This window comes from Silene latifolia, chromosome 10 (assembly GCF_048544455.1).
Source record: "Silene latifolia isolate original U9 population chromosome 10, ASM4854445v1, whole genome shotgun sequence".
In the NCBI taxonomy this organism is placed as follows: Eukaryota; Viridiplantae; Streptophyta; class Magnoliopsida; order Caryophyllales; family Caryophyllaceae; genus Silene; species Silene latifolia.
Window position 1 is genome coordinate 138,421,704 of NC_133535.1, and position 17,300 is coordinate 138,439,003.

Here is a 17,300-nt window from a genome sequence, read left to right on the forward strand (position 1 = left end):
ATGGATTTCTATAATTATATCCAAAGACAAGTTTTCTTAAGTTTGCTGGTTTTGTTTGTTATAGTGGTTGGAGGAAAAGCTCAAATATCTAATAATGCATCAACTACTTCAGCATCTTCCAGGCCAAAATCTGTTAATATTGGTGTTCTTTTCACTTTCAATTCTATTATTGGAAGAGCTGTGAGGCCTGCCATTGATGCTGCTGTTGATGACATCAATTCGAGCCCGAGTATTTTGAATGGTACCAAGGTAAACATCATTGTTCATGACACAAATTGCAGCGGATATATTGGAACTATCGGAGGTATTTATTTCCTCCTTTCGTCTTAATCATTTGTTTTACTCCGTATTTATTTAGTTTCTTGTTTCCTGCTTAAGTCATCTATTTGCATTTATTTGGTTATGGCTGACATAGTTTTGAAAGTTGGAGGGAAATGCAATTCTGCATGGTAAACTAAACGTAGTCACCACTAGTTAGAGGTTTATGCTATTCGATTCCTACGTTAAGACAGTAACACAACTTGGGATGAAAAGTAAAGGATTATTGTTTAAATTTGTTGGTACAAGATTATATATGCTTTATTCCTATATATGTTACTCCGATCAAGGCTATATATGTCTAAGATTTGCCCCGCTCGATACATACGACCTCTTGGCAATCAACCCCCAGGGTTACACGACGTCTGAGCCTAAGGTGTACGACAAAGACTCAGATAAGTCACCTATAGAAGACTGAACAATCAGTCTCGGAAATTGTGCAAAAATAATATAGAGATAAGTGATCTTACTTCCAAAAGGAGCCTACGGCACGCACCACAGGTGCTCTACCAGAGCCCGTGCCCGGCCCGGCCCGGCGTGGCGTGGCGTGGCGTGCGCGCGCCCGCGTGTATGGTGGTACGGTCCCTTTACTACTACACATCTAGTAGTCCAACATAGGTGATCACTTATTAACTATATTAGTCCAACATAATTTATCAACGTGGGATAAAAGGAGATTCTTTTGAAGCAATACTTCCAACAATCCCCCACATGATTCAAAAGAAGAAGAAGAGAAATAGCTGATTAAGGAAACGGAACGTAAGTCTTAAGATGACAATGTTCCTGAGGAATTAAATTGTCACCCAGTGCATACAATTACCTGCTACAGCCGTATCGAGTTGCTCTCGGCAATGGACTCTCCACGGTGGTTTGTAACGGATAAATGCGCACAAACCTGCATTCGAATCTGTGTTCGTCCTCGCGAAAGTTCATAAAAAGGTGCCCCTCACGTACCTGGTATCTCGTGAACGCTCTAGAGGTCCTAAAGCCTAAAGACCTCATAGGGGTAGGGCATTTCCCTCACATTCACATAGGTAAGTTCATCAGGTTTGACTGTCACAAACCATTCCTACACAAGGACTATGGACTTATTAAGAGCTTAGCTCAACCTTCCTCACATGACAGAAATAGCACAATATATAGAAAGAATACTACATCACTTTTATTAAAATAGAAATGGTAGTAGTATTACAACATAAGATTCTCGTGACTTCGTTTGTCCCATTGAACTTGGTAAACCCAAGTGGAGGAGCCCCGTCACGATTCACTCCCAATAGACTTTAAACCCATTCCCCGTGTTGACTCCACCACTAATTTTCTATAGAGGCCTTTCGTGAGAGGATCCGCAATATTCCTCTCCGATTTTACATAACCCAGTGATATCACATTATTTCTGATCAGATTCCTCACTATAGCATATCTCTAGTGTATATGTCTCCTCTTTCCGTTGTAAGTTTGATTGCTTGCCACGCCAATGGCTGCTTGAGAATCGCAATGCATTGAAACTGATGGAGCCGGTCTCCCCCACAATGGAATGTCTGCTAACAGGTTCCTTAGCCATTCGGCTTCCTAACCTGCCAATTATAAAGCAATAAACTCATATTCCATTGTTGATTTTACAATACAACTTTGTTTAGAAGATTTCCAAGAAATAGCACCACTAGCCAAAGTAAACACATATCCACTAGTAGAATGAATCTCATCATTATCAGACACCCAATTAGCATCACAATATCCTTCTAAAACACATGGAGATTTGGAATAGTGCAAGCCCCAATCCATTGGTCCCCTAAGGTATTTTAGAAGTCTAAATAAAGCATTCCAGTGTGACTGATTTGGACTATGTGTATACCTGCTAAGACGACTTACCGCATAAGCAATGTCTGGTCTTGTATAATTCATTAAAAATATGACACTGCCAATTATCTTAGCATATTCTTCTTGGTTCACGCTAACACCCTCATTCGTTTTTAGGTGTATACAAAGATCGTATGGGGTTTTGACTGGTGCACAATCAAAACAGTCAAATCTTTTAAGAATTTTCTAAACATAATGTGACTGATCCAAACTAAAACCTCATTTGGTCCAAGTAATTTTTATACCAAGAATAACATTGGCTTCACCTAGGTCTTTCATGTCAAAACGGGAGCATAAGAAAACTTTAGTGTCATTGATGACATCCATATTAGTACCAAAAATAAGCATGTCATCAACATATAAACACACGATAACACATCCTTTTGTGTCCTTTTTAGCGTAAATACAAGCATCCGAATCATTTACATGAAAACCATAAGACGTAATAGTTTGATGAAATTTGTCATACCATTGCTTCAGAGCTTGCTTTAGACCATACAATGATCTAACCACTTTACATACCTTGTCTTCTTGTCCTGAAATTACACAACCCTCTGGTTGCTTCATGTATATTTCTTCGTTCATGTCTGCGTTCAAAAAAGTTGTCTTAACGTCCATTTGATGCACAAATAGATCATGTATAGAAGCTAGTGCAATTAAAGCCCTAATAGTAGCAACTTTAGTAACAGGAGAGTAAGTGTCAAAGAAATCCAAACCTTTGATTTGTCGATTACCACAAACAACCAATTTAGCTTTATATTTGTCGATAGACCCATCAGGATTGAGTTTCTTCTTGAAGACCCATTTGTTGTTTAGAGGTTTACACCCTCTAGGCAGATCGGTGACAATCCAAGTATTATTACCTTTGATGGAGTCTATCTTACTGTTGATAGCTTCCAGCCAGAAAGTAGAATCGATGGAATTCATGGCCTCCTTGTAAGTTCTAGGATCATTTTCTAGAACATAAGTGCCAAACTTGTCTCGAAGTCTGGGCCAAAATCTTTTGAAATTCTAGCCCTCTTGCTCTTTATAGGTTTAGTCACTGTATCTGCATTAGTTACTGCACTAGTAGAAGCATTATCAACATTATTGGAAACAAGCGGTAAACGAGGCTCAGAGTTAGTTTTCATTGGAAAAATATTCTCAAAAAATACAACATCTCTTGATTCTTTAATAGAACCAAAATTTGAACCATCCTTTAGAATAAACCTGTAAGCCGCGCTATTAGAAGCATAACCAATGAATATACCGTCGATTATTTTTGGTCCAATTTTGCTTCTTTGACATGCAGGTATTCCAATTTTTCCCAAGCACCCCCACACTTTGAGGTAGTTGAGATTAGGCTTGTGGCCTTTCCAGAGCTCTTAAGGAGTTGGCTCCAATTTTTTTTGTGGAACTCTGTTAAGTACAAAACATGCAGAAAGAATGGCCTCGCCCCACATGTTAGTAGGCATACCAGAACTAATAAGCATAGCATTCATCATGTCTTTGAAAGATCCATTTTTCTTTTTGGCTATTCCGTTTTGTAGAGGTGTGAATGGGGTAGTGATCTCATGGATAATGCCATTTTATTCACAATATTTTTTAAGTGGATAACCCTCATATTCACCGCCCCAATCAAACCTAACACGTTTGATTTTTAGGTCTAATTGATTCTCAACTTCAGCTTTATAGATCATGAATTTTTGCTCAGCTTCATATTTTGTACTTAACAAATACACTTTCGTATATCTAGAGAAATCATCTACAAAAGTGACAAAATAACGCTTACCTCTTTGGCTCATTGTGTTTCTGAAATCTCCCAAATCCGAATGGCTTAGTTCAAGAAGAGTTGAGGCACGATGGACTTGTTTATTAAACGGTGTCCTGGAATGTTTAGCCTCGCTCTACACATATCTCACATTTGTCAAAGCCGTATTACTAAAATCATGTATAAGGTCAAGATGTTTCAATTTTTTAACATAATCAACATTTATATGACCTAATCTAGCATGCTATAAAGTAATAGACTTAGCGAGATAAACGGAAGCGGTAGAGTTTTTATTAATAGTCACCACATCGAGCACGAAAAGCCCGCCATTACAAAAACCTTTTGCAACTAAATTATTGTTTCTAGTGAGTACAAGTTTGTCGGATTCAAAGGTGAGTTTTATACCGGCCTTGTTAAGTAGAGACCCTGAAATAAGGTTCCTACGAATTTCTGGAACATGAAGAACATTATTAAGTTCGAGAAGTTTACCGAAAGTTAGCTTCAGTTGTACCTTTCCCTTACCAATGACTCGTGTAGTGCTAGAGTTGCCCATGAACGCGCATTGTCCATTAGTTTCTGGCACATATTCTTTGAACGCTTATTTGTCACAACATATGTGACTCGTAGCTCTAGTATCCAGAACTCATTCTGTGACATTGCTTACTAGATTTACATCGGATACCACGGCGGCAATTACTTCATCTGTTTCGGTGAGATGAGCTTGATGCTTGTTTCTGGACTTTCCTTGGGATCCTTGCGGACAATATCTTGTGGAATGACTCGTTTCACCACAAGTGAAACATTCTTCTTTAAACGGCCTTTTAGGTTTAAAATTTGTTTGATTTTTCACTCCGTGAATCTGGTTTGGTCCCTTGTTGTTGTGGTGGTTGTTATTATTACGTCTAGGACCCTTGTTGCGATTTTTTGTCTCAACGAGATTGGCATTGGAAGACGAATGATCAACTTGTTTTCCTTTTGACTGAATTCGATTTTGCTCTTCAATCTTGATGTGTGACACCAACGCAAGGAGAGTAAAATCTTTCTGTTTGTGTTTCATGGAGTGCACATAATTTTGCCAAGAGGATGGAAGTTTCTCGAGTAGATAATTAGCTTGAAAAATTTCAGAGATTTTCATACCTTCCGCTATAATATCAGCACATAAAGTCTCATACTCGTGAACTTGATCTAGCAGAGGTTTTTCATCAGTTATACGAAAATTTAACCATTTATTGAAAGCATATTTTTTAGTGCCAAAATCATTTGTTCCGTATTTTGTTTTAAGAGCGTCCCAGATGTCTTTAGTAGTATCAATCTTGCTATAGATCAAAAATAAAGGTTCGGTCATATAGTGCAGTAAAAAACTACGACAAGTTTGATTGTCTGCGGGATAATTCCGTTCACTGTTTTCTGGTGCTTCAGTTTCACTTAAAGTATAATCTATCTTTAACTAGCTTAAAAGAAAATCAATTTTTCCGGACCAAATCCTATAGTTTTTACCGTCAAGTAAATCCAATTTTGACATATCAGGGATAAAAACTGTAGGCATAAGAGTCGGATTAAATGAAGCAGCAGAAATTGCCATAGCCATATCGCCTAAGATAAAATTTTAACGAGCAAGAAAAAAAAACTAAAATTCAACTTTAGACTGTAGGCGGTGTAACTATTAGATAAACAATGAATGGAAAAACCTTACAGAACCGGTAAAGAAGAATGTCGTGGCGTGATTAGAATCACTGTACTAAAGTTGAATTTGCCCCGCTCGATACACACGGCCTCTTGGCAACCAACTCCCAGGGTTATACAACGTCCGAGCCTAAGGTGTACGACAAAGACTCGGATTGAGAATTACTAATAGAACGTTGCCAAAATCGGCTTGTAGCAGAAGACGTTTTATAGAGATAGAACAGATAAGATGACAGTAAGATTTTTGTGTGTTCTAAAATGGTAGAGGTAGGAGGTATATATTGGGAGAGTAGGAAGGTTCCAGAATTGTATTAAAGTGTCTCGTAAATATCTTTTAGATTTTTGCAAAATCAGTATGGTAAACCATAATATAGAGACAAGTGATCTTACTTCCAAAAGGAGCCTACGACACGCACCGCAGGTGCTCTACCAGAGCCCGTGCCCGTGCCCGAGCCCGGCCCGTTTGGTGGTACGGTCCCTTTACTACTACACATCTAGTAGTCCAACATAGGTGATCACTTATAAACTATATTAATCCAACATAATTTATCAATGTGGGATAAAAGGGGATTCTTTTGAAGCAATACTTCCAACAATTACGTTTACTTTTATTTTGTGAGGGAAAAATAAAGAAAACGTAAACTATTGACTGGGAGCTTGGGACAGAGGGAGCACTGTATTAGTAATTTGATAGTTGTCAATACGTTATTGTGCAATCGCACGTCAAAAACTCATTTCTAAGACTATAAAGATTAAATAGATGAAGGATGAGTAAATGATCAAAGATCAAAGTTAAGATTTATGATGAATACAATCATATACATTAATAGTTGAGAATTGAGAATACAATAAAGTCGAAAGAAATTTGTTGATTTATTTTTGTATAACACAGTGTTCTTTAAATTAGGAGAAAATAGATTAATTGCTAATAATTGTAGGGTTAATATTGAAAAGATAATTAAATTACTCCAAACACTAATATTAATGTACTTATGTACGTAATTTAGTAGTTTAGGATAGGTAAGGATTTGCTGTTTGATAAATCTAGCTGAAAATACAAATGAAAACTGAAATGATAGTTAAAATCTAAAAATGTACTATTTGAAAACTAATTATTTATAAGATAGTTGAAAAGGTTACTGGTATATGACGTAAAACAGACAGAATAAGTTGCTTAAGTTGGAGTTATGAAGAATTTTTAATAAAAGTGTATTCGTAAGGGAGTAATTTTAAGAAATTTTTTTTATAACGGAGTAATTTTTTAAAACTGGATTTTAAAAGAGAGTAATTTCTAATTTACTCAAAAATTATGAAAAGTTGTTCGATAAGGTCCTTTTTTTAAGAAAGTTGGAGTAGCTATATAATTTAGCGAGCTGAAATGCCATTTATCAAACACTTGTCGCAAATAAACATCTAAGCTTAAATTAAATTTTGGTCAAGTAAAATATATTGGTCAAATAAACTTATTAACTTTTTTTTTGTTGATAAGGTAAAGAAACTAGGTTAATCAAAATCAACTTATATCATCCTCAAAAGCCGAAAAGGAAAAGAGTTATATATGTACCAAGAAAATCATAATAAGACCGAGATAAAGATGGGCATAGAAAAGACTCCCACAACGAAAATCTTAATCCTCAAAAGCCGAAAAGGAAAAGAAACCACCTTAAGAAGACGGAAAAAAAATAAGTCTAAAAGATCGAGTGTTAACTTTAAACTGTTAATGTTGACACTGATTTGCCTAAAAAGCTAAAAATTCAGCCAAAAACAAGCATGTCATTCAATAGTCCCCATGTCTTTGAAGAAGGCTTCCACCTGTGTCATTCAATCAAAACCAAGAAGGGGTCTCAAAAATGACCAGGCAGCCGCAATATTGTTTCACTATTCATTGAGAATACAATGAAATGCGTTTCACAGCTAAAAAAGGACAATTAATCAACATATACCAACATTGTTTGCTATAATCAATCAAAATATGATAATAAAACTCACAAATTTCTATTAAGATTCTTGATTTAAACCTTTATTCTTAAGGTAGATGACTCTAACAAATTTTTCTAGGTTAAAATGGAGAGTTTTTTTTTTTTTTTTTTTTTTTTGATTAGGTAAGAAAACTAGGTTGATCCTCTAGGGTAGAACCAACCTATCTCATCCTTTCGAATGAGGGAGGTAAGTTGAAGCCACCGGCTATCAAACCACCTCGAAAGAGTTGGACATGAATGTCCAACTGAAGCCATGAAGTCAGCAACCTTGTTGGCTTCACGAAAGCAATGTTTAATTATCACTTCCTCGAATAAATGAAGGTCTAATTTCACATCCTTGATAATACTAGAAATTTCCCACGGAATTTGCCAAGTACCTCGAATTGAGTTAATAACACATAAGTTATCACCCTCCACAATTAACTTTGAGATTCCTAAGTATTTAGCTGCTAAAATACCTTCTTTTAAAGCAAGTGCTTCCGCAACAAGGATATTATTGGATCCGCATTTTTTTGCTCCCAACAAAATGACTTTACCATTGTGATCTCTTATAGAATATCCTAAAGCAGCTTTATTACCTTCTATTCTCAATCCGTCAAAATTTAGCTTTAGGAAACCGTTTGTAGGTTTTTCCCACCAAATCTCTTCCTTACTAGAATTGTTTCTAGCTGACTCTTCTACCTCGGGATTGTTGAGATCCTTAAATCTAGTCACATTCCATGTCTTAGTGCTATTATTACATAAAGTAATAAGTTTGTTGATACTTAAATTAACATTATTAAAGATAATATCATTTCTATGGAACCATGCATTCCACCAAATAAAAATAACCTTTATAAAGTCATCTTTTGGAATTAAATCCTTGAGATAATTAAGTTTCGTTAGAAAAGTTTGACTTGTAATAGTATCATAATTTGACAAAAACTCGTTGAAACTAATAATGTTCAGGTCTTGGATGACAGACCCAATCAAGGGACATTCGTAAAAGAAATGATCTTTGTTTTCATTAGGATTGTTGCACAGAACACAATGAGGTGGGACATCAATATGACTCTTGAGAAGTCTACTTTTCGTTGGAAGGCCGTCAATACAGGCTTTCCAAAGAAAAAAAATTTAATTTTGGAGGAATATTCAATTTCCAAATCCACTGAAATTCACATTTGACAAGAGCTTGATTGAACAAACCTTGTGCTAACCAAGTTGCTGTTTTGGTCGAGAAATTTCCATCTACGGACAACCCCCAAATAAGGGTATCTGGAAAATCATTATGTGTTAAAATGGAGAGTTAAAAGAGTCAAATCTTAGAGGAGGTAGAAATCAAGAAAATTGACTCAAGAAATTTCTAAAGAAAGAGATGGAGAGCTAGATGGGAAAGACCAAGAAAGGATTCAACACCCATATTCATTTTTTGGGGCTTTTTTGCTTTTTCAGAGGAACGTTCTCCCTCTAAACTATTAGACAGGGATCCCAAATAAACTTAACCTTGTCACTCAGAATATAAATCTAATGAACTTTTTTTTATCTTTCTATATAATAAGATTTTTTTTATTTAAGGGAATAATAAAGTGCAGATCTATTATTTATGGGCCTAAGGTAGAGATTTTTTTTATTCGGAGGCCTAAGATGATTGTATAACTAGCCCTATAAGATTCCACAATCTTGACTCCGACTTATCGTGATACGTTAGTTTTACATACATATATAACTCTGACACTCATACTCATGCGTGTGATAAACTTGAACTTCGTTCATTTTTTGAAAATCGATAGTATATATGAGGCCCTTTCATAAGCACTCGTGCACCCTTATTAGTTAGCATTTAGGAGTACTTTAAGGAGGCCTAACCTCCGAGTAGCTTAAGTTACATTATTGATAGCCTGATGTTCTACTCATAAATATTACATTTTTGTTTAGGCGTCATGTAATAACTAGCATTCCCAAATTTGTACTCGAATGTTTTACCAAAAAAAAAAAAAACATAATATCAGCGAGAATTATGTATTCATGTTTGTGTATCCATCGTTTTTTTATTGGTACATTGTATATCCAATGTGGATTCATAATTCGGTCGCATGTTTGCATTAATGTAACCTACATGATCTGACTGTGTCTAGGGCTTAATTCATTTGTCCTCCACAAACTTTCTGTTATAGTTGTGGACAAGGTTATTGGCTTAGCTTCTATTTGTTATGGAATAGACTAGAAGTAATGAAGTATGGATTATATATAAGACACATAATTTATTAATAATCATACCATCCTAAATCGTTTGTTACTCTCTGATATTATCTGCGTTTTGATAATTGTGTGCTTGGATAAAATATTTTCTTGCTCAAATGGAATTTCCTCCAAGTAATATTTGGCAAAAAGAAAATACCTATGCTTTTATTTTTTTTCCCTCAGTTAATTTTGCACATATAGTTTCTTATTATTCCGCTTCTTTGACAATAACTATGATACTTTGTTATATACATATAAAATAGAAACCTAAATTTTAATAAATGACATTTGAGATATTTTTTTATTTAACACATGACGCTTATTCATAGTTTTCATATATTATTTATTGATAAATTAAATATTTTTTTCAATATATTTTTTATCGATAAATTAAATCCATAAATTGAAAAGGGTGGAAATATGATATTATACATATACTTTTTATATGATAAATAGAGATATGGGTGAGTAAATATATTTGACTAATAAATGTTTTTGATCGAATTCTTACGATGTGTGGAAATATAAAAAAATGGTTTTTTATGCAACAATATATTTAGGGGTATTTGTAAATCAACAACCTAATGGATATCCATATATATTTTAAAAAGTGATAACTTTTTTAAAAATTCAAAAATTTTGAAATTTTTTAAAGTCTAAGAACATTATCCAACCTAATAGCATAAGTCAATCTGAAAATTCCAAGCATAGATGACCTTTTTATCCTACCAAAAGTCAGTTGTAGAACAAAATAACATTCATAATTGATTTCACTTCAATTTTTATTAGAGCATGTATGTTATTTAGAAATTTCTAGCTATTTATAGTTGGACTATCTTTATCCCTAGATTCAATTTGAAGCTGGTGTCATTTCTGATCTTTATAATAAAATTTTCGAGTTTTGTTTTAAAAATTATGAGTTTTACTGTAAAGTTTCTGCGTTCTTCACTTAAATATTAAGCTAAAAAATGACTATAATATAACTCAAAAACATTACATTTGTTTTCATATCAAAAACCTAAAATGTAATCTATAAATTTTTAAAAGCTCAGCAAAAAAAATACATATAAGCTCAGTCAGATATTAGATGGTCGTACAATGTTAGTCAGATATTAGATGGTCATACAATGCTATTGTACAACTCGAGGTATAATCCTATTTATGCTCAATTTGAGTCTGGATACAAGACTCATTCAAGTCTTAACATAAAATTAGGGATAATGTACTCTCATGATGGCAAAGTTTTAAATTGGATCTTTGAAATACAGGACATAAGTCAAGACTTATGTATTGAAATATGAGTGAGAAAGTAGGTCTCATATATTGTTGTAACAAATTTTCATGAGTTTGAGCATCGGTCTAGGAATAAAGTGAAAAAAATATATAAAAATCTGAGGTGTGTCTTAAAATAAATTATTACTAGATGTTAAGGCCAATTTTAAGTCTGGGGATTAAGATAGCCTTAGACTAAAATTATTGGTTGTCCATTAACAAGTTATAGGTTTTTCATAACGGCATGTGTCATTTGATTGAGAGAATTAAGAATTATACAAGAAGCAAGATAGATAATGTTCTTTGGTATCTATCTTCTCAGTCAAGATGGTGATTACGTGACAACTCAGTTTCTCTTTGGTAAATAATATAACTACTGAATGATCATCTTTAACTATCCCTAAGATTAAAAGATGTTAATTTGAAATAATTATATCTATTTTGCAGCTTTGCAGCTAATGGTAAAAAATGTTGCAATTGTAATTGGTCCCCAATCCTCTGGCATCGCTCATGTCATTTCTAATGTGGTGAATGAGCTTCATGTTCCCCTAATATCGTTAGCCACAGACCCTTCTTTATCTTCCCTACAATATCCATTTTTCCTCCGTACGATACAGAGTGACTATTTTCAAATGAATGCTATTGCGGATCTTGTTGACCGTTATGGATGGAAAGATGTGGTTGCCATATATGTGGATAATGATTATGGCAGAAGTGGTATTTCTGCCTTAGGAGATGCTCTTGCGAAAAAACGTGCCAAAATATCTTTCAAGGCAGCTTTTGCTCCCGATGCTCCAAGGACTGTTATTACTGATTTGTTAGTCCAAGTCAGCATGATGCAATCTCAGGTTTATGTTGTTCATGTGAACCCTGATTCCGGCCTTACAATATTTTCAGTTGCCAAGAGTTTAGAGATGATGAAGTCTGGCTTTGTCTGGATTGCAACAAATTGGCTTGCTTCCGTAATTGACACCCCAAAATCTACAGACACCGTAAACATGGATCTATTACAAGGAGTGTTAACATTTCGGCATCACATTGTACATTCTAAAGAGAGACAAATATTGGAATCCAGATGGAAAGAATTGACATCCATGGAGAACCAAGGCATTATTTCTTATGCTTTATATGCATATGACTCTGTCATGTTAGCAGCCCATGCTCTTGAAACATTTTTTAATCAAGGTGGAAACTTATCATTTTCGAGTGATCCGAAGTTGAGTTCTACAAGTACGAGCGCACTGAACTTATCGTCTCTTCGTGTATTTCAAGGAGGTGAAAAACTTAATCAGATACTACTAACTACTAAGTTCACCGGTGTATCGGGAGAAATCAAATTTGAATCAGATAAGAACATAGCTCGTCCGTCACTTGACATTTTAAATATTGTTGGAAGTGGAATCAATAAGATTGGATACTGGTCAAATTATTCGGGACTTTCAATTATTGCTCCAGAAATCCTATATCTAAAGCCTGCAAACAAATCCGCGAGCAGTCAAAAACTTAATGGTGTCATATGGCCAGGTCAAACAAGCAATGTTCCTCGGGGATGGACATTTCCCAACAATGGAAAGCCGCTACTAATAGCAGTGCCTAATCGTGCAAGTTATAAAGATTTTGTTGGGAAGGACAATGATCCACCAGGCGCACAAGGATTTTGTATAGACGTCTTTGAAGCTGCAGTACGACTACTTCCTTATGTTGTTCCACGCAAGTATGTACTCTATGGTGACGGTTTAAGAAACCCGAGTTATGATAATCTCGTCTATGATGTTTCACAAAATGTAAGTACAATTTTAATAGTTTTTTCCAGTTATTTGCATATAGAGAAGGTATCATTACCTTAATATCCTAACTCGAATAATTTTGTTTTTCAATCTATATGACTAATAATGTCCTGGGACTCTATAAATCAATTTTCTTTATTTTTCATTTTGCACCGATTCTGTTAGTAAGACAACTAATAATGCGTGGCTATTTTTTGTATGAACTTTTGTTATCAGAAATTTGATGCTGCTGTAGGGGACATAATTATCACGAATGACAGAACTAGAATAGTGGACTTTACGCAGCCATATGTTGAATCGGGCCTAGTCGTTGTTGTTCCAGTAAGGAAGGTACAATCAAGTGCATGGGCCTTTTTGAAACCTTTCACTGTGCAGATGTGGTGTGTTACTGGTGCTTTCTTTGTATTTGTTGGAGCTGTTGTTTGGATTCTTGAACATCGAGTGAATAGCGAATTTCGTGGTCAACCAAGTCAACAACTTATCACAATTGTGTGGTATGTATTTTGTCCCTTGACGCTTTTAAATAAGATCTTGTTATAGTTTTGTAATTCTGTGATTGGTTTAAAGAAATGAAATGATAAGTAATAGGGAATAGAAACAATTACCAGTGGAATTTGCACTACTCATTACATAAGACTCATAAGTTTTTTTACTATTTTTTTTGCCGGATCTAGCTGACAAATGTTTTTGTTATTCGTGACTTAGAAAAGGTTTTCTAATAGTTTCGTAAGTGAAAAATAATTTCTTGTTGTTCTGTTCATTAATGTTGTATTTTAGATGTCAATTTTCTTACATTAATTTTCTAATTTTGTAGGTTTAGTTTCTCAACGATGTTTTTCTCACATAGTAAGTAAAACTACGCTCTTATATATTTTTTTGTCATGTTCCAGAAACTTTGTTTCTTTCCTTCTCGGCTTGCTTCTCCCTAAATTGGGTTGTTCGCTTTGTCACTTTCTTAAATAATTATTTTGGTATCGGAAAAACTTATGACATTAATTTGTTTGACTTTGCAGGAGAGAACACTGTGAGCACCTTGGGGAGATTTGTGTTGATTATATGGTTGTTTGTGGTTTTAATAATCAATTCAAGTTATACTGCTAGTTTAACCTCCATATTGACAGTGCAACAACTTTCTTCGAGAATCGATGGAATCGATACTTTGATCTCAAGTAATGAGCCAATTGGGATTCAGGATGGTTCTATTGCTTATGATTATCTTGTCAAAGAACTCAATGTAGATATATCTAGGATAAAATCACTTAAGAACCAAGAAGAGTATGTTGATGCACTTAGGCGTGGCCCAAATAATGGAGGAGTAGCTGGCATAGTTGATGAACTTCCTTATGTCAAATTGTTCCTGTCTTACAGCAATTGCGAGTTCCAGATAGTAGGGCAAGTTTTTACAAAAAGCGGCTGGGGATTTGTAAGTAATTGCATTTTTTTCCGCTTCATTATGGTTTTGTTAAAGAACAATCGTCCAACATTCTCACTTTACATAATGACTTGCATATTTGTGCTTCAAATCTGATTTCTTGAAAGGGCGTTTCTCCATCGCTCTCTTTTAAGTAGTTTGAGTTAATGAACAATCTCTTAAACATTAAACAGATTATCAAGGAAGCCATAAAAAAAAACCTTATTATTCTTAATTGTTAAATGCATATGTAAAACTTGTCTTTTCCTCTTTTATTTAGTTTTTCACCCAATAATTTTTATTTCTTGTTCATTTTTCTCTTCATCACAAAATTTATCATTAATGATGATGATGATGATGATGATGATGATGATGATGATGATGATATTATTATTATTATTATTATTATTATTATTATTATTATTAATATTATTATTATTATTATTATTATTATTATTATTATTATTATTATTATTATTATTATTATTATTATTATTATTATTATTATTATTATTATTATTATTATTATTATTATTATTATAAAAGGGTGCGCGCAGCTATCATTAATAGAAAAACATAAGTTTACATGAAATTGGTGGGGAGCCGAGAAACAAGCTGGGCTCCCACACCCTTAGCAATAGCAAAGCTAAGTCTAGTAAAAATGTAAGCGGCCACCCGAGCCCCCGCATCCTGAGATTCCGAGAATTGCAAAATATTACCTATTATAGTCAAGATTTTTCAACATACTACATATTATACTCTTTTGTTTTTAAACACCCACTTAACACTATCTTCCTCACCTTATATAGCCACCATAAGAATCATCCTCCACCACCACCAAAAAGTCACCATAGTCCCACTATTTTCGATGTTTGTCATACCCACCACCACCACCACCGCCCATAATGCCTCTAAAGTCCCACCTTTAACCCAACACAACCACCTCAAGTCCCCACCAATCTAAAACCCTAGATCTAAGGAGGACTATACGACAATGATAGTCATAGTGAAGTTATGGTGGTGAAGGGTTTCCGGCGGGCGTGGTGATAATCGTGGAAATTGATGGTGGTCATCTAGAGTAAGATAAATAGTGGTGGGTGTTGAAGATGGTGATTAGTAGTGGTGGTGGTTGTTGAGAGTGGTGGAAGTTGGTGGTGGTGGTGGTGGTGGTTGTTGAGAGTGGTGGAAGTTGGTGGTGGTGGTGGTGGTGGTGGTGGGTGGATCAAGATGAAGAATAAGGAAGATTAAAAATTGATTAGGATTAGTATAAAGGTAGTAAGAGTAGATTATTTAGGATTAAATTTAAAACGGGGATTACTTAATGAAATTCACTTAATAACATTAATTCAATTCTAAATCCAGTGATTAAGTAGTAATTTTGGAAAAGTTGTAACTTTGTAGGTAGTAATTTGAATAAAAAAATATAATATGTAGTATTTTGAAAAATTCTGACTATAATAGGTAGTAGTTTGCTATTATTATTATTATTATTATTATTATTATTATTATTATTATTATTATTATTATTATTATTATTATTATTATTATTATTATTATTATTATTATTATTATTATTATTATTATTATTATTATTATTATTACTTGTGTGATATGCAGTTTAACATCAATAATTAAGAAATTTTGGGAAAAAAAGTTGATTAGATTTTAGGAGAAAGGGAAAACGAGAGAATTTAGTTTCCTTTTTTTTTATAGGAGAACAGTAATGTATGGAAATGATTTAGTAAGATATGTATATCAAATATCAATTACGATTCTATAAGAAATAAAAAGAATTATTAATATGAACTGTCATATAGACCATTATTAAAGAAGTGGTACAGAACTGATCATTCAAATAATAAAATTAGGATTGATATAGAAATAGAGCAAGAATCCTTAGTCCATGAAATGAAAAAAATCTTAAGGGTCAAAAATTTTAATGTTCTTCACAAAATAGGTGAGTTTATTCAGATAACTGAGTTCGATCTTTTAAGTCTTAGATGTGTTGTGAAAAAGAAAAGAAAAATAAATCGAGAATAGTATTACAAATTTGAAATTTTCCTCTACAATTACAGGCATTCCAACGTGACTCACCTGTGGCGGTTGACTTATCAACGACACTTCTTCAACTCTCTGAAAACGGTGAACTACAAAGAATTCATGACAAGTGGTTGTCACTCAAAGGTTGCTCGAGCCAAACCAATGAATACAACAATCGGCTTTCGCTCGAAAGTTTTTGGGGGTTGTTCTTAATTTGTGGCGGTTCATGCTTTTTATCACTTGGTATCTTTTTTTCCACGGTGCTTTATCAGTACACTAAATATGGTCCTGGAGTTAGCCAAGACGAAATTATGGTAGTAGAACCTACCAAGTCGGGGCCTAATAGATGTCTCAAATCAGCTAGCTTCAAGGACTTGATTGATTTCATTGATTCAAAAGAAACCGAGGTCAAGGGTAGTTTTAAACGAAAAAATAGTATTGATAGTACACGATTACAAGCTAGTCCGAGTTATAGTGTAGGCACGGAATCTCATTCGCCAATATGATTATAGATTGTATTGTTCAAAGGTGTATTACTTTAATAAATTAATCAATATAATACATCAGAATAAATGCATGTACGATCATGCATGTGAATGGTACATGACTCTTGTAAATAATCATTCCCTACAATTCAATAGAATTGCAACATTTGACAAAACACATGAGTAAAATTTTAAAAAATGTTGCAATTCAAATGTGTTCGGAGTAATTTATAAATGTAAAAGAGAAAATATATTAGTAGTAATAAAAATATAAAAATGTCTCTAAATTATTCATTAGTAGATCAATTATATAGCATTCCTTGCGTATGAAAGGTTTTATTATCACCTTTGTATATCTTTTATTTATCTTATGAATATATCTCTTGCTAAGCAGGATTTAACGTGAGGGTAGGGTGGGAAAGTGCCTACCTCCAAGTCTAGAAATAACAATAATTTCTGCCTTGCAAAAATTAGAAAACTTGTCTTGGTTTAGTATTT

General features: G+C 34.0%; 1 protein-coding gene across 1 annotated transcript; it reads left to right on the top strand.

The window, feature by feature from the left end:
• LOC141608340 (glutamate receptor 3.4-like) lies at positions 1-16,823 on the top strand. The gene is made up of 6 exons (XM_074427703.1): positions 1-304; positions 11,527-12,863; positions 13,083-13,360; positions 13,681-13,712; positions 13,880-14,289; positions 16,353-16,823. Exons 1-6 carry the CDS (start codon positions 1-3, stop codon positions 16,821-16,823), a joined length of 2,832 nt encoding a protein of 943 aa, XP_074283804.1.
• The last annotated feature ends 477 nt before the right edge of the window (positions 16,824-17,300 follow it).

Bases quoted from the DNA above. Each gene is read 5' to 3' on its own strand.
- LOC141608340 (XM_074427703.1), top strand. From the start codon at position 1: ATGGATTTCTATAATTATATCCAAAGACAAGTTTTCTTAAGTTTGCTG. The intron at 12,864-13,082 runs GTAAGTACAATT...TTTTGTTATCAG, and splicing joins TCTATGATGTTTCACAAAAT to AAATTTGATGCTGCTGTAGG. The intron at 13,713-13,879 runs GTAAGTAAAACT...TTGACTTTGCAG, and splicing joins AACGATGTTTTTCTCACATA to GAGAGAACACTGTGAGCACC.